We start from the raw sequence: 25,974 nt of genomic DNA, 5'->3' as shown, positions 1-25,974 counted from the left end.
GATTTGGGTCCGGATTATCCAGTGGTATTTCGGTACGGGAGCCACCTCCTGAAGCGATGGAACAGCGTGCTACATACCAGGGCCCGGTCTGTCTTTGTTATCTGTTTCTTGGCCTCTAGTTTCAGTAGGCGGTACACTTGCATTCATGAATTTATATGATACAGTATGCTCATACTCTCGTGCTGAGCATTTTATGCTCACGTCTCATACTTTATGTATCTGGACACCCTATTCCATGGTGCAGGTTTGCGTTTGGATGAGGCGGGTGGATCCAGGAGGGACTAGGCAGTGGATGGTCGGCTGAGTGTTTTGCCTAGGGTTTATTTATTGATGTATTGGGATTATACACTGTTTGATTTGGTTGTATAACTATTTGGGTATTTACAGATTCCTTTCCTTCGGATTGTATAATGTTTATTGCTTCCGCAGTTTATTCTAGTTTACTGTTTTAATTAAGTTAATTGCATGCTTAAGTCTCTGTTTAGTAGGTGATCTCGGTAAGGGTCACTACAAGGACAGTGTGAGAAGTGTGAAGGACACCATCCTACAGATATATGTCGTGTAGCCAGTGGTGCTTGTTTCTGATGTGGCCAGATGGGTCATTTGAAGAAGGATTCCCCGCAGAATGTTGGGGGATCATCATCTGTATTTGGTTCACAAGCATCAGTTCCATAGAGGACAGCAGGACAATCGGTTGGGAGCACCAACAAGGGGCCATGTGTTCCAGGTCAAGTATTTTCCCTAAGCAAAGATCAGGTTCAGAAAGAGAATGAGGAAGTCATTGCAGGTACACTTAATTTGTGCGGAATTCCTGCTTTTGTTCTCATAGATACTGGTGCATCACATTCGTTTGTTTTAGCATGATTTGCTAAGCGTTATAGATTGTATCAGTTGACCCGAGTAAGACTGAAGTTATTTTGAATTGGTCGCGTCCGGCTAGAACTTCGGAGATTCGTAGATTTCTGGGTTTAGCAGGCTACTACCATCGATTCATCAAGAATTTCTCTCAGATCTCTAGACCATTGACACATATAACAAGGAAATATGATTCTTTTGTCTGGTCAAGCGAGTGTGAACAAATTTTTGATGAGTTGAGGAATCGATTGTCTACTACACCTGTTTTTACGTTACCATCTAGATCAGGAGGTTATGTTGTTTATACAGATGCATCTCTTCAAGGGTTAGGCTGTGTTTTGACACAAAATGAGCATGTTATTGCCTATGCTTCTAGACAGCTGAAGACCCAAGAAGGGAACTACCCAGTGCATGATATAGAGCTTGCAGCGATAGTGTTTGCGCTGAAGATCTGGCGTCATTACCTGTATGGCGAGCGATTTGAGATCTTTTTGGATCGCAAGAGTTTGAAATACTCATTCACTCAGGCAGAGTTGAACATGCGACATCGTTGTTGGATAGATTTTCTCAAGGATTATGATTGTGGGATCAAGTACCATCCTGGTACTGCAAATCTAGTGGCAGATGCACTTAGCCGCAAGGTGAGTATTAGTGCTCTCCACACTCATGCTAGAGGTAGTTCGATTCAAGAGTGTTGTTCTTCAGAATTTATGTTTAGACATAATAAAGGACAACAAGGGATCCAAGTGTTTTCAGTGTTAGCTGAGCCATCTCTGTTTGCACGTATTCGAGAATTGCAGTTTTCTGATCCGAAGACGCAGAAGTTAGCAAGACTTTCTCAGGGAGACAACACATATGGTTTTCACTTTAATATAGACGGATTTTTGTGTTTGTCTGGTAGAGTTGTGTTACCTGATGATTCAGCCCTACGAAATGAAGTTCTGTCTTAGGCCCATTGTAGTTGATTCGCCGTGCACCCAGGCAGCGCCAAGATGTATAAGGATCTACATATGAGATTCTGGTGAAAAAATATGAAGCGTAGTGTTTATCAATTTGTCTCTTAATGCCTTGTTTTTCATCAGGTTAAGGAGGAGCATCGACGACCAAGTGGTCTGATGCAGAGCTTGGAGATTCCGGAATGGAATTGGGAGCATGTGACGATTGATTTTGTCACCCACTTGCCAATGACCTCCAGGTAGTGTGATGTGATTTGGGTTGTTATGGATATATTGTCCAAGTCCGATCACTTTATTCTGTATAACCGCGAGTTCACTTTTGATTGCATGACGAGGTTATACATTCAGGAGATTGTGCAATTACATGGCATTCCTTTGAGCATAGTCAGTGATAGAGATCCGAGATTCACCTCACATTTTTGGGGTAGCTTTTAGAGAGCTTTGTGTACTACTCTGAGTTTGAGTACGACTTATAACCCAGAGATAGACGACCAGTCTGAGAGGACTATTCGGACATTGGAGGATATGTTGAGGGCATCAGTGATGGATTTTGGGTTATCCTGGCAGGATCACTTATCTTTGATTGAGTTTTCCTACAACAACAGCTATCATTGTAGCATTGACATGGCACCATTCGAAGCTTTGTATGGTTGTCGTTGTCAAACACCCTTGTTTTGGGATGAAGTAGGGGAAAGACATGTTGAAGGACCCGAGATGATCAAATATATTTTAGATATGGTTGAGTTGATCAGGAAGAGGATCAAGACAGTGCAAGCCAGGCAGGTCAGTTACGCCAACACCAATCGCATACCACTACATTTTGAGACAGGAGAGTATGTTTTCCTACGAGTATCGCCTTTTCGAAAGGTGATGAGGTTCGGTCTGAAGGGCAAGTTAGCGCCTAGATTCATTGGTCCATTCGATATATTGGAGAAAGTTGGAGATTTGGCTTACCATTTGGCATTACCACTATATCTCTCAAGAATTTGCAATGTGTTCCACGTATCGTTACTCCGTTAGTATGTTGCAGATGAGTCGCACATTCTGCATCCAATAGTGGTTCAGCTAGAGCATGACTTATCATACGTGGAGAGACCACTCAGAATTCTCGATAGGAAGGACAAGGTACTTCGGAATAAACACATTCCTCTAGTCATGGTTCAGTGACAGCGTCGACGCGGCTTGGGAATTAGAGAGTCGTATGTGTTCCGAACATCCATAGTTTTTTTGATGTATTGTTTTCATTTGAGCAGTTGAGTTGTATATTGAACTGCGATGTTATTATAATATTAACGATGTTCCATGTTATTGGGGAGAATGTAGTAGCCCGACTACTAATTTAACTAATTCATTGCCTAAAACATGATAAAAAGTTCTTAAATGAGTTAAAGGAGTGGAAAATTGGATTCAGGACATTCGAAAATCATCCGGGAATAGGGGTGGGCGTTTATTCTTGGGTATCGGGAACCCGATCCGACTCGATCAGGTCGGGTAATTTTTAAATTTTTCGGATTCAGGTAGAACCTGAACCCGACAATTTGATTTTCGGGTTGGTTTTGAGTTTCATATTTATTACCCGATTGGGTCGGGTACCCGACAAAATACAAGACCAACACTAATATACAGTATGCCAACACAAGCCTAGATCTCATGTTTCTCATTTAGTTGCTGGAATTTTTAATTTTTCTCCCAAATCTCATCTTCCTCGCTTTGAAATTTCTCGGCTATGGAGTTTAGCACCTATTGTTCCATCTCATGCCATCTTATCTTCCTCCTAACTTGGCTATGAAATTTCTGGGCTTTTGAGTCTGCACCCATTGCTCTATCTCTCACTGCCTCTCCCTTCGTTCTCGCATTCTCCAAACTTCTGCAAATTTAGCAACCCATTTCCAAACCAAAAACTTAATACGAAGAAGGAATAAGATTGAGAGAATTTCAAGAAGCGGTGCTGCAAATGGGCGAGGCTTGTGATGCTATAGACCCACGAAAATTTCCATTTATTTTCTCTTTAGATCTACAATGTTGAATCTTGAAGCTTTATGTTTTTCAATAGATTTTATACAGTGAGGTGCATAAAAGATGGAATTGTGATTCGTGAAGGTTGTAATGGTTTCTTTCCAAATCCAAAGAAACAAAGATTTTGGGTGCCCGAAGTATAATAACCAAATTTTTCGTATACCCGATTGTCGGGTACCCGAAAATTTTGGGTCGGGTTCGAGTAGTCTAAATGACTACCCGAATAGTTGGGTACTCGACCCGACAATACCCGACCCGACGCCTACCCCTCTCCGAGGAAGTTCCAAGTGTTCAGGACTTCAGACAATCCAAACCAAGCCAAGGGATCGGACCATCCGAACAGTTCAGAATCTATGTTAAAGTTCGGAATCTCTGAGTAGATCAGATGATCCTAAGTCAGGATCGGATGATCCGATCATATTCAGATAAGATTCCGGATATGGTTGGACGCATGTTCGGATGAGATTGAATGGAGGAGATCGGATCATCTGATCCGTGTCTATAAATAGAGGCCGAAAGTGCCATTTCCAATTTCCAATTTCCTAACTTACCTCTCTCGTTCTAGCTCGATTTTAGGGCCTTTTAGGCATTCTTCTCGAAGGACAAGGAGCGACGGAGTGCTGCCGGAGTTGCAGCAGAGTTGTGCCCAAGTTTTGGGGCTATCGCCATCAATAGGATATCGACGAACGTAGGTATTATACTAGACTCAGATTAGTTTAAGTGAGTATTTATAGTCTAGTTAAGGCTTTTAGAGGATGAATAATGATACAATGATTGTCTACTTATAGGTTTGGACTGAAGTACTTGTATCACTAGGTTTCTTGCTTTGAGGTATGGACATACTATCCGAGATACTCTGGTTGAGTATGCATGTTCTATGTTTGCATGTTTTATGTGACATTGATTATATGTGCATTTATTATGTCACGGATATTATGCTGCATGCATTGTCACATTGAACCTGTATTTCATTGATACTACCTGTAAAGGGGTCGCTCAGCTCTGTTATATTTTGTGGATGGATACAATAATTTTGGATCCGGATATGTCCACGGTTTATGGTATGGGAGTACCTCCTGATGCGACAGCTCAGTGTACTACATACCATGACGCCTTTAACTGAGCAGTGTTCTGGATAGGTTTTTTGGTACCCTTCACTTGCATTTGCATTCATAGAACATGTATATTCTTACATTCGTACTGGGCATTATTTGCTCACGTCCATGGTTATTTGTCCTGGACATCCCATTCTACGGGACAAGACTTAGGTTGGACGAACCGGGTGGTACCGGTCACTGATTCTGTAGGATGGATTGTGGATATGTTACAAGATGTTGTAATAACCAAAGTCTTCTAGGAAATTTTTTTCTGTGTGGAAGAAGGGGAGACGTAAAAGGATTCACCCTTCGAACTTTCATATATCTTGTGTTCTTTACCTTTCTGTTTATTATTCTATCTTGTTGAATCTGCATATTTTTTCTTAGCCAACAAAATCAAGAAAATAACTTTTTTCCTCTAAATTTATTATAGTAATGTAATCTGACCCAATATGAAAGTCTATTCTCTGATTCATAAGGGTTGATATGATATTAATAGAAATGAATTATTTCGAAATTAACTTTCTTGAATTGCTCATTACCTTCTCAATTGGAAAGAATGGAGATATAGACCTTATTTTATTTTTAATTCAATGGATAAACCTTAACTTTAGAAAGACTATATTACCCTTACTAAAAAGACGACATGTAATTAAAAAAAATAGAGATTTTTGGTTGAGATTTATATGAGTTTTTTCTTTTCATTCGTATTTTCATCAATTTTCCTTCTCAAATAGGTTTTCTAAATTTTCATATCTTTTCCTCACCTTCCTGCATGTTTTCCCATTTCCAACATTCATTATTCTTCCGGTGTTTCAATCTTTGTCCAGAGTTCTTCCATACCAAAGTCTTTCAATTTAGATTGCTAAGATAACAAAGGAAAAGAAAAGAGCATCGATAAGTTTTCAATTTCTAGAGTTCTTCAATTCCGGAGTTCTTCAGTATCGACTGATTTTTTGTTCATATCGACTGAGATTCAGTTCATGTAGACTGTTATTGTCAATTAGTAGATTTTCTATTGATTCAGTAGATATTTTAAACATGTTTACTGATGGTCGGCAGACATGTCTACTGCCTTCAGCAGACATGTCTACTGATATATTTTGAAGCAGTCAACATGTCTACTGGAGGAGATACTGATGTCTACTGCTTTGGTAGACAATTTTTACTGATATCTACTGAAGGAGGTAGATATGTCTATTGGCTTCGGTATACAATTTAAAATATCTACAGAGTTAGTTGACAATTTAAAATTAGTTCCACATAAGTTAGTTTTTCTTGAAAATCAGTCTCAATCTTAAGGGCTTGTTTGGTACAAGTACAAATAATACTTGTATAACTTGTCTTATCTAATCCTTCGTTCTTCTCGTCATACTATTTATTCATCTATTAATTATTTATTTATTTTACATCAATCAAATCATTAATCATTTATTTTATATCAATCAAATCATTGAATTTAAATTACTATATTACCCTTATAAATAATATTATTCATATTTTATTTATTTTTAAAAAGGACAAAATGATAATTTATCATTTTTATATAAAATTCAATCAATCAAATCACACAAACTATAATCTATCAATCAAATACTATATTAACTATCATTTTTTATTTATTTTATATTATATTATATTACTTATCCAAATATTATTTATCATATTTTCGAACCAAACGTTACCTAAAAGTCTATACTACCCATAAGTTGAGATCCTTTTGGCTTAAATAAAATGAAGGGAAGTCCCTTTGGCTGAACTAAAAACAAGACGAGACGTATGTTAGATTGTCCCTTCTCAATTGATGTAATGGAAGTTCAAAAATCTTTTTTGACCACCCTACTTTATTTATTATCATAAAAAAATTCAAATCCAAATATTATAATATAGGCGGTATTATCATTATCATTATATATATAAGTGCCACGACCACCTGTACTGTAGGTGATTTGTTTGTTTAGCTGGAAAAAGGTAATCAGGTCAGGAATGTGGTGGTGGATCTGCTGATTAAGTCAAAAGTAATAATCACATTTCATATACGGCAGTGCACGGCGGAAGGGAAGAGAGGGATTTAGAAGGCGATTGATTGATTGATTATGCACCTGGTGAATGCGGTGGTGTTGGCATCTGTGGCTATCAGGCATGGGGGACTCCAAGATAGCGTCTTTTTGGACGCAGAGATTGAATTCGGAACCGTCTGGTGGTTCGTGTACGCGGGGATCTCATGCGTGCTTGTGCTGTTTGCCGGTATCATGTCCGGATTGACATTGGGTCTCATGTCATTGGGCCTCGTCGACCTCGAGATCCTTCAGAGGAGCGGTACCTCCTCTGAGAAGAAACAGGCTGGTATTTATTTCTTTTCTTTTCTTTTTCTTTTGATGGGCGGAGGCGGATTTGATTGGAATTTGTCGAAAGATTACTTTTTTTTTTTTTTATTCCTATTCCCGTCTCCATATTACCTTTTAGCAATAGTTTGTATTGCAAGCTAATCTTGAACTTGATTTCCATGTGTAATTTTCTAAAAAGTGTGACCTATTCTATTCAGTTGCCCCCGTAGGCTTAAATTGTGGCTCGGGCTGCTCATGTCCATGTGGGTTGGTTGTTTTAGTTGTGGTTTTTTTTTTTCTGGCTCGGCTGAAAAATGAGGATAATTGTCGATCCTGAATCTGGCAGTTCTTTAGAATCTGCTTGAATATGCTTTATATGCATGTATTACAGTTATATGTTGAAATATATCACTTGACTACTGGTCTGTCTTGAAATTTTTGTGCTAGTAGTGGTCTTCTTATTTGTTCCTCTGATTTTGATGATTGGTCTGTAATTTTCAGCTGCAATACTTCCAGTGGTTCAGAAGCAGCACCAGCTTCTTGTGACACTACTTTTATGTAATGCTGCTGCTATGGAGGTACTGATTATGACTTTGTAATTTTTTTTTAATGATGTTTCTTGAATGTGGAATGTTGATTTTGTGCTACGGGCCATACCTATTTTCTTTTCAGCTTTTGAAAAGCAATGGTTCTGCAGGAATTACTGAGTGAAGTGACGTGTTCTACTTCTAACCGAAATTAAGCAGTTTAAGTGGTGCAGTTGTATTGAACGAAAATCTATAGGTTTTCATGTGTTTTTGACCCAATGTTCAAATTCGAACAGATACAGAATATCAAGTAACTTAACAAATCAAGTTGTCAGTTGCCCTAGGAATCCCCAGTGTAATAGAGACCAACTGAGAATGGAATTTTGGAACTAGAATAGCATAAGACAAGCATAATCTTCATAAAATGATACATGGGAACTGAGTGCGAAATTCAGCAAATTATTTGGGCAGCTTGCTGGATTTAATTAATTTTGATATACATGGCTGCAACCCACGCAAGATTGTTTCGATAAGTAAAGCGCTAAACTGAAGTACCTGCTTTGCCTCACAAATGAGTTGTGTGGGCTTCGAACTCTGAGAGGTGTCTTTGCTTTATCTTTGCTTTATTTTTCCCATAGCAGTCCTATCAACTGAGGGATTATACAATCCATTTACTTGTAGAGCACAGTCACCAGAGCAGATGGTATGCATTTGACAGTGAGATTTATATGTTACAAATAGTATTTTAGGCCCCTGATTATAATTTCAAAGCTAGCGGTTTAGTTTCCGAAGGAAGGTGACGGCCTTAACTAGAGCTTGGGCATGTGTTGGTTTCAAATCTTAATGTTCTAGTTTGATTCGGTAATCGCTCGAACTAATTTGCCTCAAAGTTATTCTTTTCAACTTTTAAAAAAATAATGGCACTGCTTGTGGGTTCATCAACTGTGAAACTAATTAAATATGATTATTCAATAGTTAACACAAATATTATAGATTGTATCAGGAAAATAAATAAAAGGAGGGTTTAAATATAATAGATGGAAATCAAGTAATTCGAAATATATAAATTAAGTTATTGATGTAGGCTCGTGATTTTAATGCTGAAGATGAATTGTTGTTCAGGTTACTTCCAGTTTCCTATTTTTCCAGGAATTGGAATAAAACCAAAAGTTTTGATTTTATTTCAATTTTTCAGTGATGGTTCAGATTTCTGTTCACAATTTGAAAAGAACCGGCTTGGGGTTTAATTATACTATGTGGTACAGTTGATAGGGAAAATTTGCATGTAATTTTAAAAAGAATACTGTTATATTGTAACTTTTGTTTGCTTACAATTTTCTTGAGATAGTCCTAGTTCCTAGTTCTGGGGAATTATATTATTTTTTTCTTTTATATATTCATTTCAAGACTTTTGTATGGCTTATCTTACTGAATTATATTGATAAAGTTCTGCTTTCGTACCATTCTTGAATCTTGCAGGCCCTTCCTATATACCTGGATAAGCTTTTCAATCAGTATGTTGCCATTATATTGTCGGTGACTTTTGTTCTATTTTTTGGAGAGGTACATGCATCTACTATATTATTTATTTGGTGTACATTTCAATGGTGCATTCTCTTATGAGCTGAGATCAGCTAATGAATAGTTTCCGGCTTGTATGATGGTGAATTCTCTTGTTATTTGATGTTGCCAGGTTATACCTCAAGCAATTTGCTCTAGGTATGGACTTGCGGTAGGTGCGAATTTTATATATCTTGTGCGTGTTTTGATGATCATTTGCTACCCGATTTCTTACCCAATTGGAAAGGTAAATTTTATTTTACCTAAGCAAAATGTCATTAAGTTTACTCTGGATTTAATTGTTTGGCAATTTTATTTCCATGAATTAAAATAATTGGTGCTACAAAAATGCACGCTAATATATGGATATTCAGATCGCCTCTTGTAATAATCATGCTTGAGCCCTACTCATAAAAGATACCTTATGCTGTCATTTTTATTCATTATATATATATTTTTATCATAGATACTAGATTGTGTACTGGGACATAATGAGGCGTTGTTTAGACGAGCTCAACTGAAGGCTCTTGTTTCTATTCACAGCCGTGAGGTAATAAAATTTCCAAGATATCTTCCATGCCTTTATTTTTCCAAGTGTTAGTACCCATTGAATTAGATATTGGGTTAACTGTTTTTATTCTGATGAAAATCTTCTATGCGCTAAATGTTTTACCTGTTTAGGATAATGTTTGTTCTGTATCTTTTAGGCCGGTAAAGGAGGGGATCTCACACATGACGAGACAACAATTATTAGTGGAGCACTAGATTTAACGGAGAAGGTATGTCTCATGCTGGATATAGTGTGCACTATCGGGACTCATCAAACATTTTCGATCTCTGCTATTAGAATCTTCAATAGCTTCCGCATTTGGTTAACATCAAAAAATTTTATTAACGGTATTTCACCAATGGTATTTTAGTTTCCATCAGTTGTAAATTTTGACCTCATGAGTCAAGATAGCATCTAGTTCATCGTTACTAAACGTTTTGGTTTTCTATAGTTCCTTGAAAGTAATGTTCTTTCCTTTTCTCTCTTTCTTCTTTTAATCATCTTCAAACAGACCGCTGAGGAGGCAATGACACCAATCGAGTCCACATTTTCTTTGGATGTCAACTCGAAGTTGGACTGGTAACATATTAAAGTTCTATAATGTTTGAGTGAGAGTGGCAATTTCTCATTAAGATCTATTTCTCTATAAGCACGAAGGCAATGTATTAAGTGTGTGCTGAGATGGCGAAAATGCTTTAAAAAAGGGCTCTTTATTAAAAATGTGATGAAAGCCCGATGTTAAGAAGCTGGAAAATATGATTTTGACGGTTTTTTTTTTATAAATACACTCAAGTAGACATTATCTTTTACTGATATTTTAGACATAAAAGTTAATTTTGTAAAAAAAAAAAAAAAAGCTCTTAAGAAAGCTTTATTTAATAAATAGTTTATAAGCGAAGTGTTTCTGCATCCTAACTCATCATAAGTGAAACAACTCATCGACTATTTGTCATTGTTTATGATCTTTAGAACAAATACAAAACTCTCTCTTATTTTGTGGCACCTATGTCCATCTCATATACCAGAACACAATTTGAAACATGTTGGTTCCAGCCAGTATGGCAGCGGGCTTATATTTCACTTAAGTTTTATAATTCTTCTTTTATTCTGTATATCATACAAATCATACGTGTTACCTCAGGGAAGCAATGGGTAAGATTCTGGCTCGTGGGCACAGTCGAGTTCCTGTCTACTCTGGGAACCCAAAAAATATAATTGGACTCTTACTGGTAAAACATCTGAAAATTGTACGTGTTCTTATAATTTGTATACATGTACTTGTGACGCTCAGAAGCCTCTTTGTTAACAGGTTAAGAGTCTTCTTACTGTGAGAGCAGAAACAGAGACCCCAGTGAGTGCTGTTTCGATACGGAGAATCCCACGGTACAGTAGAGAACTTTACGGCATGATTGTTATAGGGAAACATATTATATCAAAAGATTCATTGTAATCTTGATATTATTACGTCTTATTCCATGATATATTCTTCATTCCCAAAGTTCCTGCACAAGTTGAATGTAGAAGTTTGAACTGTGATGTTCAACATAAAACACAATAATGCCTTGAATAAATTCTTGCACCATCTTGTATTCAATGCCAGAGACAGAGTTGGCAAGCAAAGATCTATTGGCTGCAACAAGAATACACGTTTCATTTTATTCCTAGCTCGTTTATCTAACTGTTTGTTTACGATGGTTGAAGTATTTATTCACAGTGATTCTTCACAGTGTTCCAGCAGATATGCCGTTATATGACATACTCAATGAGTTCCAAAAAGGTAGCAGTCATATGGCGGCTGTTGTCAAGAGCAAAAACAAAAAACCTCCTTCAATTGTGGAGAAGTCTGAAGAGAATGAACCCACGTATGGGAATTCACATTTAACGACCCCATTACTATCCAATAAAGAAGAGAAGGCGGAAAGTGTAGTGGTTGATATTGAGAAGGTTCCAAGGCCTAGCTCTAAAAGTAACCTTACATATGACATGATTGTTGGTAAATTGCCTCCATCAGACGACTCGGAAGATGGTGAAGTTATTGGTATTATCACCTTGGAAGACGTATTCGAAGAACTCTTGCAGGTAAAGTAATAGCCTGGATACGCTATCCCCCTCTATTTTGTACTTGCACTCATGATTCTATTTGTTGATACAGGAGGAAATTGTTGATGAGACGGATGAATTTGTTGATGTGCACAAAAGGTACTTGAAACTTGGAGGTTCTTGTTGCTATTAATATTATTATTGTGACGATTATGGGTGAAAAATTGATATAATGCCTGCTTCATTTGGCAGGATACGAGTGGCTGCCGCGGCCGCAGCTTCATCAGTTGCACGTGCGCCATCTTTCCGACGGGTATCCGTCCAAAAGGGGCCTGTAAGTAAATAACTGCATAACTCACTGTTTCCTAGTTTTCTCGATATGATTGAAAAAATGGCACTCTTATACACACATTTATTAGCGCGCACACACACACACACTCGATATTTTAAAACTTCTCCATACTCATTCTTTTATCCTTTATTGCACACTCGCAGGGAAGTCAAAATAAGCTAGGACACCCTCTCAAGAAACCAGGGGAAGACGACGAAGTTCCAACAAACAAGAGATGAAACCGGCTACCGCCATCGAAACCGAGACTTTTGTGTAGGTAACATACATTATTAAGAAGCTCAGGCGATGCGACGATGAAAACAAATGTCGAGCGTATGTAGTAGTTCTTACATATGAACCCTAAATTTTGCAATGCAATAAAATAGAACTTGAGGTTGCTAAACATGCGGCGCTGAGTGGTTCTTTATAACTTTTGATATAACGATAAATAAAAATTAATATGATTGGTTTTTATGTATAATTATAACTTTTGATAGAACGATAAATAAAAATTAATATGATTGGTGAGATATATCACTTGCATGATTGTCTTGAGTTTAGGAATAATTGTCAGAGATGTTTGTGAGAGATATGTAAGCTTATTATTGGAAATTATAAATTTTATATTATCGAATTTCAATTTCAAATAATTATTTTTTAATTTTAGTTTTTGTATTTAAGTGGTGTTTTTTTGGGGACTGAAAACTTATAATTTTATTAATTATAATCGTCCATAATATTAATGTGGTGTTAATATGATACTGATATATCTAACTTATATGAAATAAAGGACAGGACAAAGATATAGCTCTAAAAACGAAAGATATGGATATGGATTAAACTCAATAATGATAAAATAACCCATTAAACTCGCAAAACGTCAAATATATTTAAAAAAAATTCTCCTTATTATAATTTACACGGAACACATAATTTGGAAGATATGAGCCGTAAAGTTAGTAACGTTATTATGTTATAATGAGCAACACATAATGGGCACTCATGTGCACCAATTTCATGTGGCAGCCATGTCACGTTTTACTTCAATTCTTGTATTTTTTTTTTAAAAAAAATAAAAATTTAATACACTCCTCGTCAAGACTCCAACACGACACAACCGCTCTGCCTTCAAATTCCTCTCCCTTCAAATTCTTCTCCTCAAATTCTCCTTGAACGTGGCCGCTTGCCCTTGATCGCCGCCCGCCGCTACCGTGGTTCAGGTAATATTTTATATTTAAACAAATTGTATATACTCTCCTCAAAATTTTCCCGTAACTTTAGTTTGGCCAATTCCTGAATTTTTCTCCTTAAACGCCGTGGCAGCCGCTCACCTCTGATCGCCGTCCGCCGCTTTCCTGGTTCAGGCAATAGCCCATGTTATATACAACCGGTCATCCTATTGAAACCATCAATTCTGGTACACTATGGATTTTGGTTAATTTCTTGGAAAATAATAACTTTTCAAATTTAATTAATCTGACAATAATTTGGATTTGTCCTAATATGATCAATTCCAGTTGGTTTATAAAAATATATTGTCTTTGAAACAGAAAAGTGATTTAATGTGTTTGGATGACGGGAATTTGACGGGATTTGGTGAGATTTGGAATTGAAAATACCGATTTAGTGTTTGGCAATTTTGGATTTCAAAACGAGATTGGTATTTGGTGGGATTTCATAAGATTTCAATTAGTTAAGTGAAATCTTGATAAAATTGGTCGGATTTTACGGGATTTGAGTTTATAAAGCAATAAAATTATTTTTAAATAATAAATTCATATACTTTACTTATAAATTTTAAGTTTTTTTTTTATAATTTTTTATAAAATATCATTTATCCAAAATTTATACTATCAAATTCCAAAATATATTTTAAATTTCTGCCAAACACAAAATGGAATTTCAATGTCATGGATTTTAAAATCCAAATCCAATTCCAAATCCAAATCCAATTCCAAATTCCATTTTTTAGACATCCAAATACACTAAGGCATGGAATTGGAAAATGGATAATGTGTGTGCAAATTTATATATAATTTCTTTCATGAGCAAATTTTAATTTTCTCATTGAAATTGTTCAAGTTAAGTATCAAATTTTAGAGTAAATGGTTGTTGGTTATTGATTCGTCGGCAATTATTTGTGTTTATCGAGGTAATTAGATTTTTAGAAAAAGGAAATTAATTCGATACACACTAGCACAAATATTGTTAAAGAAGTTATTAAAAACAACTTATAAGTTTGTTTTATCTTTTATAAGCGTATAAGTTGTTAGATATTGTTTTAAAAATAAACTCTTAAAACTATTCTAAACAATTTAAAATGATAATGCTTTATGAGCTTATAATTGTTAGTTCTTATTTTAAAAGTAAACTTAAAGTTGAACGCAAGCAGATCGCAAATCCAAACAATAATTCCCTGACATTAACTCCATATTAAAATACTGAAAAATTAATATAATGTGTTTGATTAATTAAATTAATTTTAATAATCTCTAATTGGATGAGCTTGTTCGGGAAAATAAACGTACGTCGCTAATTAAAAATATATCATGTAAAAAATAATGTCGTCGTAATAAATTTTATTTGAAATCTTTATTAGTATGTCTTGCTTTCTCGTCAGAGCTATGTTCATATATATTTCGTTCAAATTATCGATGTAAATAACATAAACACAAACAATTAAAACAAATTTTCAACTACGAAAACCAATAATTTTATGGATGGTTCAACTACGAAAAAAAATTATTTTAAAGGGAGATTCAATTAGATTCGTACATATATATAATTAATTAAAACTTATATATATTTGATGATACCACAATTATGTAGCTAACTTGATGCGAAGAATAACACTTCGTATCTATTAATTAAATTAATTATGTATATGCAAAGCCCTTAATAAACTTGAAATCATGAAGTAGGTTACGCTGCGTTTCATTGATGAATTTTAAATGTATTTTTGTTGTTTAGATAAATAGGTCTATAAATTTCAAATCCGTATTAATACCTCATATTAATTGGGATAAATTTCAAATACACTCATTAATATTAATATTGGTGTCATTTGAAATTCAATCTAATATGTATTCCTAATGCATAAAAAAATTAAGACGTTAGTTTAAGATTTGATCTATTGTTTCATTGTAAACAATGAAACTAATTATAGAAGGCCATGAATTTCAAATTCATCAATCCAAGCGCAAAATAAAAATATTTTAACTACATGAGCTAATTACATGAAATATTGTTTCAACTACAAAAAAAAATTATTTTAGAGGGAGATTAATCAATTAGATTCATACATACATAATTAATTAAAACGTATATGTGATGATAGCATAATTGTGTAGCTAGCTTGGTGCGAAGAATATCACAATTGGTATATATTAATTAATTAATTAATTAATTAATTAATTATGGATATGCAATGCAAACCTCAATAATGATGATAATTTTAAATTCATTCTATTTTATATTTCTAATGCATAAAAAAATAAGATGTGGATATGAATTCATTCTATTTTATATTTCTAATGCATAAAAAAAAAATATGTGGATATGGATTCGATCTATTTGTTCATTGTAAACAATGAAACGAATCAAAGATCATGGATTACAAACCCATCGATCCAAGCGCAACTAAATATATTTCAATTACATGAGCTAATTAATTAACATGAAATATAGGTCAACGCACAACAATAAATATATCATCAGTTTGTTATAACATATATATCACGTGTTTGCAAGATATAGCGCACACCTCTATCTACCAAAAGATCATATAACATATATTATACCCATAACGCGCGTGCACATATATAAAAGTATATATCACTAGAGTTTTTGCATAATCATTTATAATATCTCAGATACTACACATGATCATTTTCAAACTTCCAACATAACACGATCTTCATTAACCTAAAGGTTAATATTAATCTCCACATATATTAATTATAGACACAAAATAAAACCTTAGCTTTGAGCTTCAAACCTGTCAGTAGAGGGATCGAACTGATCGATTGCTGCTCGATCAGTTTTAATTCCCTCCATATATATATATGTATGTATATATATAACTCAACGACAATCAAAATGGACTATCGATTTTTCGAAACCCTCGATGTTCAATCAATCATCGAAGTTTACACGTTCAAATTTCAGTTGCACGAGCGTCACCGAGCACCTCCATACGATGTACAGGCGGGTCCTTTGTTCTTGTATGTATCGGAAGCAGTACTTGGGCCATAACCGGAACTTCCGCACTCGAATCGAACTCATGATCATGTGCCAAACGTTCTCTATTTTTTAGATGGAGAACAATAGTGATATATAATATCAAGAAGTTGATATTCAACAGAAGAAATTAGTGTTATTGAACAATAGTTTTTGGTAGCTGAGATATATATATATATGATCAATCTGACAAGTGGTGGTAGGAATATAAAGAGAGGTTATACTAGGGCTAGATTAGATTTTGTGGTGTGTGACAGGTGTCGGGTTCTGATTGGATGACCGTGATGCCAAAATTGTGTGTGGGTGGGGGGGTGGGGCACTCTTAGCAAAAACATGTGAATATGCAGAGTCATCAGTTTGTCTGCCTCCAAAAACTCCGTGGAGAAAGACTAAAGTACACTAACCCTAATTTGCCATGCACACCCCTATACATTTATGTCTTTGTTCGTTTCTCTCTATTTTCATATTGTTTACAATTCCCTGATATTATTTTGATTTTTCTTTCACATGAGAGTGAAATATATATATATATATATATATATATATATATATATATATATATATATGTCGTACGTACAGCCATTCGGGATTAAATATATAGTTATAATTTCGGAATATAATTTGTATTAATTCTTGAGAGATTATTGGTTCTTACATATGAGAAAAATAAATTAAAATAGTTGCGATATTAGAGTGATATCGATAATTAATATGATCTAGGACATCCAACGTATCATTATTCTTCCATGTTTCGAAATCGACACACCTTAGCTGGCCATTTGCTCGATCGAGTCAATGATTAGGTAATGTACGTTTGCAACTTCTAAATATAAGTGATTATGAATTTTTTTCCACAAATTTGTTAAGAAAAAATCCATAATCACTTATCTTTAAAGGTTGCAAATACTACCTTAATACAATTGATCAATTACCAATGAGCCTAACATGAAGGGGATCGATAACGCGCCCTTTAATCCGACCCGATCGATCTCCAAAATCCCTAGTTATGTACGTCGAAAGCGAGACACTTGGAATGTATTTTTAACACATCTCGTGAACATTTTCTACACAATCTTCCATAATAAAAAGTCCTCTAGCTGGAGGCATTTTGCTAGGAATATTAGCATTCATCTCATCTGTTTGCTTCTAATTGTTTTTCAGGCCTACATATATAAGTATTAATTCATTTATATTTATCGAGAAAAATTCCATATAGTTAATGTTAACTAACATCCTACATATGGATTAATGATATCCTATTCTTTTTACTAAGACACCGTTTGGTTTGAGGTATGGTATAAGTAATATATAGATAAGTAGTATAATGTAATAAAAAATAAATAAGAAATGATAGTTAAAATTGTATTGGATTTGATTGATAAATTATGGTTTATTTTATTTGATTGATTAAATTTTATATAAAAATGTTAAATGAATATTTTGTCCTTTTAACAATAAATAAAATAAAAAATATATTATTTATAAGGGGTAATATAGTAATTTGAATTCAATGATTTGATTGATGTGAGATAAATAATTAATGATTTGATTGATGTAAAATAAATAGTTAATATATAGATAAATAATATGATGAGAAGAACGTGGGATGAGATGTGATGAACTATACATATATTAGTAATACCGTGAATAGAACGGTGCCTAAAAGTCAAGAAGTATACACTATTCAAAATAAAAAATAAAAATAAAAAAAATGAAGTGGCCATTAATAATCGATCGAATCCTCCATTTTTCAACCGACCATAATAATTAATAAAAAAAAATGTTTATATATATATATATATATTATTTCTGATGACAACACGTTAATTGGTATGGATGTAAAAGATTGAGGGTTTGGTGTAGGGACAATGTGCACCCTCACACAACACAAACATCACATGCAAAAACCATATCTTCAAATCTTGCATTCATTAAACATCATTGCCAACCGTGTAATCCATCTTATTTGAATCCTTGCTTTACTTTAATATCTAGATTTTTTTTTTCCTCTCCAACATATATAAATAAATAAAGAAGTGGGGGTTCGATCGGGATGCTATATATACATATATATCGAGATATATATACACACATGCACACTTAATAAAAATGTGTACGTGTGACTTATCTATAGAAATGCACTAAATTATTCGTGTACTAACTCGTCAATGTTCATCCTCGAAAAGAACTAGGGATTTAATTAGATATATCGATCGGATACTTCCGTCATGAAAACGATCACTCCTCCGATCCGATCCCCTTAGATATATAATTTGAATGAAAATCAATTAATTATATGCTATATCATGTTTTTATCTTATGAGGTTTTATTAACTCGGTAATTTGAATCAAATAAATGTTTGGTCAATTGGTATTTTTATACATAATAAATCAACTGGGCTCACAATTAATAAATAAATAAAACTCAAAGATATTTTCAAGAAGCCGACGTACCCCGTACGTGCAGTTTTCCTTCTCTCCTTGTTTTAACCTTTGTTTCATTTTTTATTGAAATTAATTTATATAATAAAAACAATATAAAAGAGAGAGAGAGAGAGATCAGCAATGTCGGGAGGTGGAACATGATAGGTAGATACACTCTCTCTATATCTATCTGCATGTGTACTACACTGATAAAGAAATAGCGGGACATTATTTTGTGTTTCATATGGAGGGAAATTTGGTGCAGCCATTTGAAGTAGCTAGTTTTACAACATTTTCTTCATCAATTTAATACTTTTCATCAATCATATACAACTTGCATCACACATGCACATATATATATGGATCATGAAGCTGGGAAGCGATAATTCGCAATTTCAATCGACCTCGAGCCTATTACATCCCTAACCCAAAATTGTTTTCTCAAGGGTCGTACAATGGACTACGGCTGACTGGTTATGATACATGTACAATGAAGATTATACATTATGTTACATATTACATTTGAAATTACAAAATTATCCTAAATTCATATTTGAAATATTTTTTTGAAATAAAATAATAATTCTGAAATTTCAAATCATGTATAACCCCACTCCGTAACCTGTTGGGTTAAGTGTGATGAGTGAGAGTAGTACTGTGATGGGTGACCTCTTGAGAAGCTTTAGTGCGTCAAGTTGCTGAAGTTGCGCTATTTGATCTCGTTGGCTAGGTGAGCTGTAAAAAAAAAGACACAAGATCTTATTAACAGATAATACCGCCTCTGGTAGGGACAGGATCGACAGTCGAGAAATGATAAGACTGATTTCGAAGAAATATGAGACAATACCAACAGTTAGGCACGCCCTCCCCACTCTCATGGGCTCAACAAATCGACACATATGTGTTGTCACAAGTAGAAAAAAAAAATTGCGTCTTAACTAACATCTATAGTTTTTGGCCCAGCTATAGTTTTTGGCCGAGTGATAAAAAAAAATCCTTAGTGAACTGAATAATTAAGTTGAAATAATTAAGTGCATATATATAAATATTATACTAAAGAAATGGAGACTATTTAATTTTGTGCTAATAATTATGTTGAAGCAACGTATAGCAAATTCAAATGATGTCCACGAGGAGCATGCAAAAAGGAGTGGCAGAGAAGGGTTTTCAGAGCATGACATGATCGATGCCTTATCTCTCTAAATCAAAGCAAGAGAATCAAAGATAAGATCTCTAACTACATATTTTCATCAATCTGGCCCTACCTTTTTTTTTCTTTCCGATCCTTTCTACATATATACAATATCTCAAGTGTAATTTCTAGGGGCTTCTAGCTAAGGTGAATATTGAATTGTATAAATAAAAATTATCCTGATACATAATTATATACATCATTTGAGTCATATATATACATCATTTATCTGTTATGTCACTTTAATTTATTTTTTTACGTTATTATGTATCATTCATTATCCCATCTAACCAAGTCTAAGTCCACCTATTTGAATGATTTCCTTCTGATGTACAATTATAGTAAAAACTATAATGATGTAAAAACAAGAACACATGTTGTGATTGACATGACTGGGACAAGAGTAGTATCTACCATTGGAATGTTGTGTGGATTCAAACGAAAAAGATTTGAGGGGCAAAATCCAAAAAAGGTAGGGATCTTAGTTTTATAATATTATATATTATACATATATAAATATATTTGGAAGTACAATAGTGTGTAGAAATTAAAAGAAAATTAGTATTATCTACAACTGGAGATGTGACCAACTGAAACACCTCCATCACAATATTCTCCTTTTTATGCAACAATAATATATATAGGCCCAAAAGGAGAACTTTATATGTATGTTTTAAAATATTAATTAATTAAATTCACTCCATTACAATACAATATTTTCCCTCACAAATTAAATCAATGGTGGTCGTCGGAAATTGTTTTGCATTAATTTCTTTATTTTACAATGTCTAGCTTATATTACATTCTCCCTAATTAACAAGATCTTGCCTTGTTTTCTTTTTCTTTTGTATAAATTTGATATTGCAACAATCACTACACTTGTAAGGACCTTGAAAACCAAAGTTCCAAGAAAATGTCACGCTTTAGTGTAACAAGATCTTGCTTTTTTTATTTGCTTTAATTTTATAATATTAAATGGGACACTCGAGTGCAGGGGATTTATGGCAGGCATATCTGGTGTGGTTTGGTAGATGAGAGACGTGCGAATTAAATATTATTAATGAATGATGAATTAATGCACAAAATTATATTCTAATATTGAATCCGTTAATATATAGTCTAAAATTGATTTAAATATATGAGATTCATAAAAATATATAAACAATACATAACCAAATTAAAATTAGACCATTTGCTATAGTGTGGATACTGTTCTTATACTGATATCTCATCGAGTCATCAACCATTCGGATGATCCCATTATCTTATTGTTTCGAAATTAATAAAATCTTATAAAATAATTCATCGGCATTTAATTAAACATTCGTTCTTATGCATGAATGGTTCCACGAGCTCATGATGCAAGAAATATATAATTTCATAGAGATAAATTAGCTCATGTTACATGTGGAGTAACAACTATAAAATTACTGTTATACCCTCACCAAAGTAACAACTATAATATAACCTTTTTTTATAATATTAATCAAACTAATTACAAAATTGTTGATTATAATCCAAATAATATTTTTTTAATAAATAAATGACTGCATGAACTGTAGAATGTTTTTCTAGTTTTATTGTTATATTGATTAGATTTAGACATGGTTGGTTAGTTTATATCTAATATGGGTATGCCCAAAGCATTTGTGGATAATAAAAAAAATTATTTGTTATCAAAGCATACTGGGTCGGTTAGATCCACTAATACACTATGGGCTTAACCTGATTGGGTTAGACAACACTTTCTGATTCCAGCCCACGACTTTGGCCGTCCCAAAATGCTATTAATTCATCTTTAATTCAAAACAAAATAAAGTTGCATATGCCATTAAATCGGGATGGAAAAATTTTACAGTGGAATCGGATGTTCTAAATCATATGACTAATGAATTAGCACGAAGAAGTTTTCTTTCGGTTAGGCTCGGATTTTTGCGTGCGGGTGTGCCGGGCATATATGGTGTCAAAGTGTAATGAAAAGTGTGAAAAGTCTAACTTCTAATCGGAAATTATGAGTATCGGTTTGACCGTCCGTTATAACGTCCTCGGATTTGGATGTACCTAATCGAAATTTAACAAATGTAATTAAAGAACATGGAAAATAAATTCTTTAAATAATATGATACATGATTATATTATTGGAATATATTGTATATTTATTGTATATTATGTTTCCTATTATCTTGTAATATTTTATTATTTGTAATCTTTATCTTTGTTTAGTCTTTATTGTTGTATATAAACATCCTATGTAATCAATCTTGAGATATATGAAAATATTATTCTCTCATTAGTTTCTACATGGTATCAAGAGTCCACGACCTATGCCAATAAACGCTAACCCTAGCCTCCAGCCGCCGCTATCCTCTCACCGGAAAATCTTTTTTTTTTTTTGATCGACTCTATGGCTGCCACCGACACTGTTTCTTCTCCAATCTCCTTCAATGTTGCTGCCCACGCGCCCTTGAAGCTCACCTCTTCGAACTACCTCTCTTGGTGACTGTAGTTCACGACCCTCCTCACAGGTCATGATCTCTTTGGTTTTATTGATGGTTCTCATCCTTGTCCGGCCAAGACCATCGCCACGGCCGCCACGGCCACCGCCGCCACCACTCACTCTCTCAATCCTGAGTATACCTCCTGGATCCGCCAAGACCAGTTGATCCTGAATATCATCATTGGATCGCTGTCTCATTCATTGATTCCGTTTATTGCAACTTCCACCACCTCTGCTGCCGCCTGGAACACTCTTGCCCTCACCTATGGCAAGCCCTCTCGTGGTCACATCACTCAACTCAAGACGCAACTTTGAAATCCGGTAAAGGGCTCTCATTCCATTACTGAATTTATGCAGTTCATCAAATCCAAAGCTGATGAACTCGCTCTCATGCATGCACCTCTTGATATTGAGGACCTTACCATCAAGGTTCTCCATGGTCTGGATGATGACTACAAGGAACTCGCCAATGTCATCCAGGCACGGGGCACTGAAATCTCGTTTGAGGAGTTACATGAAAAACTCCTCAATCATGAAGCTCATCTTACTGCTCACCGGGATGCTACCATCCCCATTGCAGCCACGGCACTATCCTCCGCCCGCTCTAACGACTCCTACAGCCGTCTGCCGTCTGTCGCCGTCCCGCAACCCACTGCCGTCAGCCGCCATCCTGGCTCCTGGCCCTCTCGGCCGCCGCTGAATCCCAACCAGTCGGCGCCTGGTCAGCATGCGCCGCGCCCGTATCTCGGGCGCTGCCAGCTCTGTAGTCATCAGGGCCACTCTGCCCGACGCTGTATGGATTTTCAGTATCTGCCAGCTTCTGCACCTATGCATGCGCCTCACCCTAGCCCGCCTGCCTCCCATGCTGCTGCCTACACGCTTACCCCATCCTCTCCATCTGACTGGATCCTTGATTCTGGTGCCACTTCACCATGTGACGTCTGATCTTGCCAATCTCTCCATGCATGCTCCCTATGTTGGATCTGATGGTGTTGTTGTTGGTGATGGTGTTGGCCTTCCCATCACTCACACAGGTTGTCTCTTACTGCCCTCTACTTCGTGCTCCCTGAAGTTCGCACATGCCCTTTGTGTTCCCTCCATTAATAAGAAACTTTTATCTGTCTCTCAAATTTGCAAATCTAATGATGTTGTTGTTTTCTCTTCTACTGCCTTTCAGGTGAAGGATCCTCAAACCGGGGTCATTCTTCATCAGGGTCAACTTAAGGGTGGTGTTTACTCCTGGTCTGCATCCACGCCTTCTCCACCACTGGCATTCTCGTCCTCTGTCGTGTCCTTGCCTGTCTGGAATAGTCGTCTTGGTCACCCGTCTGATCGAGTCTTACGTCAGTTAGTTGTGTCTAAGTCATTATCATCTTTTAGTTCTCCGTTGCGTCAATTTAATTGTAATTACTGCCAGTGCAATAAAAGTCATAAATTACCCTTTCATGACTCATCTTGTAACACCCGGTATTTTTAAATACGTAAATCTGCATGCATAATTAGGAAATTTAATTATTTAAATTTTAGATTTATGGGTTAAATAATTATGTGAATTATTTGTGCATGATTTAATTTATTCTTAAGAATTTAACCCATAATTAGTGATTTTTATGATTTTTAGTATTTAATTGTTTTTGATCGCGTAGACGGGACCGTGGACGGACGAGATGACAACTTTCTATCCAAATTATTTTATGAGTTTTTTTAGAGCCCAAAAATATTATTTTGAGTTTTATTTCCTCAATATTTTTAGTATTTAATTTTATATAATTTTAGGAGTCTGTTTTTATTCAAAATAAGCCAAAATAGTGACTTTTAATTATTTTTAAAATTTTCTTAATTATGTATTTCGGGATTTTTAAATTTATTATCAGATTTTAGTTGTTAGTTAGAGTTTTTAAGTTATATATTTTAAATTTAATATCCTTTTTAATATTTTCAATTATCCTAAAACCTATTTTAATTAAAAACTTAAACCTAAATCTATCCCTACCCCCACGTTATTTTCCATCAGCCGCCACCCCACCCCATATTCATCATCTTCTTCGGCTAGCAGCCTCCACGAAGAAAACCATAGCTCGATTTTGAAGCTTTCAAGTCGGTTGTCATCGCCCCGTCGTCCCGAAATCGTTCTACGCACTCCTTTCTCTTCAAACTATGGTGCAAGGCATGATTTTTTCTCTATTTTTTGTGTCATATCAGTTATTATGCGTGTGTGTGTATAGGCATCAAACTTTTCATTGAAATTTTCAGTAAAACAAATCGAATTTCTGGAGGTATGCACATGGTTCTTTGATTTCATTAACATACTCACGTTTTTATGGTTATGGGCGTGCATGGCTGCTGGTCCATGGTTCAGAGGGGGTCTTAGGGTCCCTAGGCTGGGTTTGGTTGGATGGTTAAGGCTGGAACAGGGCTGGAGTCGAGCTACATTAGTTCTGGGTCCAAGGGTGCGCAGGTTCAGGGTTCTGAGGAAGAAGACTTCGTTCTCCTTCTCCAGGCCCCTATTTTGGGTGCGGCCTGAAGGGTTTGAACCATCTAGATGTTGGTTAGGATTGAGAAGTGGTTTCACGGAAAAATATGGCCGAAGTAGGAAGAACGATCGAAAGTCCCGGCGCTGCTCAGGTCTGCGCGCAAGTCTAGGATAGGCCGACTTGCAGAGGTCCGTTCTCCTTCGTTATGCCATCATTTTGGCTGGTTTTTAGCTTTTTGGAAACGTCTTTGAGTGCACTACGTTTGTGAGGTGGTTTCACGGCCAAATGTTTCTGGAGCAGATGGCACGAACGAATCTCGTGGAACTGCTCAAACCGTTGGCCGAGAAAGGGGTAGGGAGAGGAGGTTTTGGGCTAGTTTCGGGTCTGGGCCGGGTCTGAGTGGTCCGGGTCGGGTCAGTAGGGTAGTGGGTCGGGTTAAGTTGGTCCGGGTCCGGGTTGGTGGGCCGGGCTCGAGTCTTTTTAATTTTAAAGTATTTATTGATTTAATTGGTTTTTGGGCCATTTAATTTGAAATAAAATGTTTTGGGTTCCATTTAATTACTTTGGGTTAAATTTAAGTATTTGGGCTTAATTAATTTAATTAAGTGAGCCCACTAATTTTTATGGGCTTTAGGGCCCATGGAAGTTATTGGGCCAATCTTTGGGTTTTAGGGCCCATTGGGCCAAAATAGGTTGTTATTGGGCCAGGAAGGTTTTAATGGGCTTTAATTAATTAATTGGGCTTAGAATAATTTTTATTGGGCTTAAGTATGTTATTGGGCCAGTCTCAGTGTTAATGGGCCAGATTTAAGTAAATGGGCTTGAGTGTTAGGGCCAGCAGTCCAGTACAATCCATGAGAAATTGCATATGTCCTGAATATATATTTAA

The 25,974-nt window shown here is 35.4% G+C and overlaps 1 protein-coding gene and 1 long non-coding RNA gene across 2 annotated transcripts; both read left to right on the top strand.

Annotated features, from left to right (window-relative positions):
- The first annotated feature begins 6,851 nt into the window (after positions 1–6,851).
- On the top strand, positions 6,852–12,791 carry LOC140873513 (DUF21 domain-containing protein At4g14240-like). The gene is made up of 13 exons (XM_073276676.1): positions 6,852–7,270; positions 7,753–7,829; positions 9,258–9,341; positions 9,472–9,585; positions 9,805–9,888; positions 10,046–10,117; positions 10,400–10,467; positions 11,030–11,117; positions 11,198–11,271; positions 11,616–11,967; positions 12,041–12,087; positions 12,181–12,262; positions 12,424–12,791. Exons 1-13 carry the CDS (start codon positions 7,021–7,023, stop codon positions 12,496–12,498), a joined length of 1,467 nt encoding a protein of 488 aa, XP_073132777.1. The 5' UTR covers positions 6,852–7,020; the 3' UTR covers positions 12,499–12,791.
- Positions 12,792–13,420: 629 nt separating this feature from the next.
- Positions 13,421–13,813, top strand: LOC140873517 (uncharacterized). The gene is made up of 2 exons (XR_012148066.1): positions 13,421–13,479; positions 13,583–13,813. It is a non-coding gene; the product is annotated as an uncharacterized lncRNA (long non-coding RNA).
- Positions 13,814–25,974: the final 12,161 nt, after the last annotated feature.

Source organism: Henckelia pumila, unplaced genomic scaffold (assembly GCF_033568475.1).
Source record: "Henckelia pumila isolate YLH828 unplaced genomic scaffold, ASM3356847v2 CTG_627:::fragment_1, whole genome shotgun sequence".
Classification (NCBI taxonomy): Eukaryota; Viridiplantae; Streptophyta; class Magnoliopsida; order Lamiales; family Gesneriaceae; genus Henckelia; species Henckelia pumila.
This window is presented reverse-complemented; position numbering and strand designations above follow the sequence as displayed.

Bases quoted from the DNA above. Each gene is read 5' to 3' on its own strand.
- LOC140873513 (XM_073276676.1), top strand. From the start codon at position 7,021: ATGCACCTGGTGAATGCGGTGGTGTTGGCATCTGTGGCTATCAGGCAT. The intron at 11,968-12,040 runs GTAAAGTAATAG...TTGTTGATACAG, and splicing joins TATTCGAAGAACTCTTGCAG to GAGGAAATTGTTGATGAGAC. The intron at 12,088-12,180 runs GTACTTGAAACT...TTCATTTGGCAG, and splicing joins TTTGTTGATGTGCACAAAAG to GATACGAGTGGCTGCCGCGG.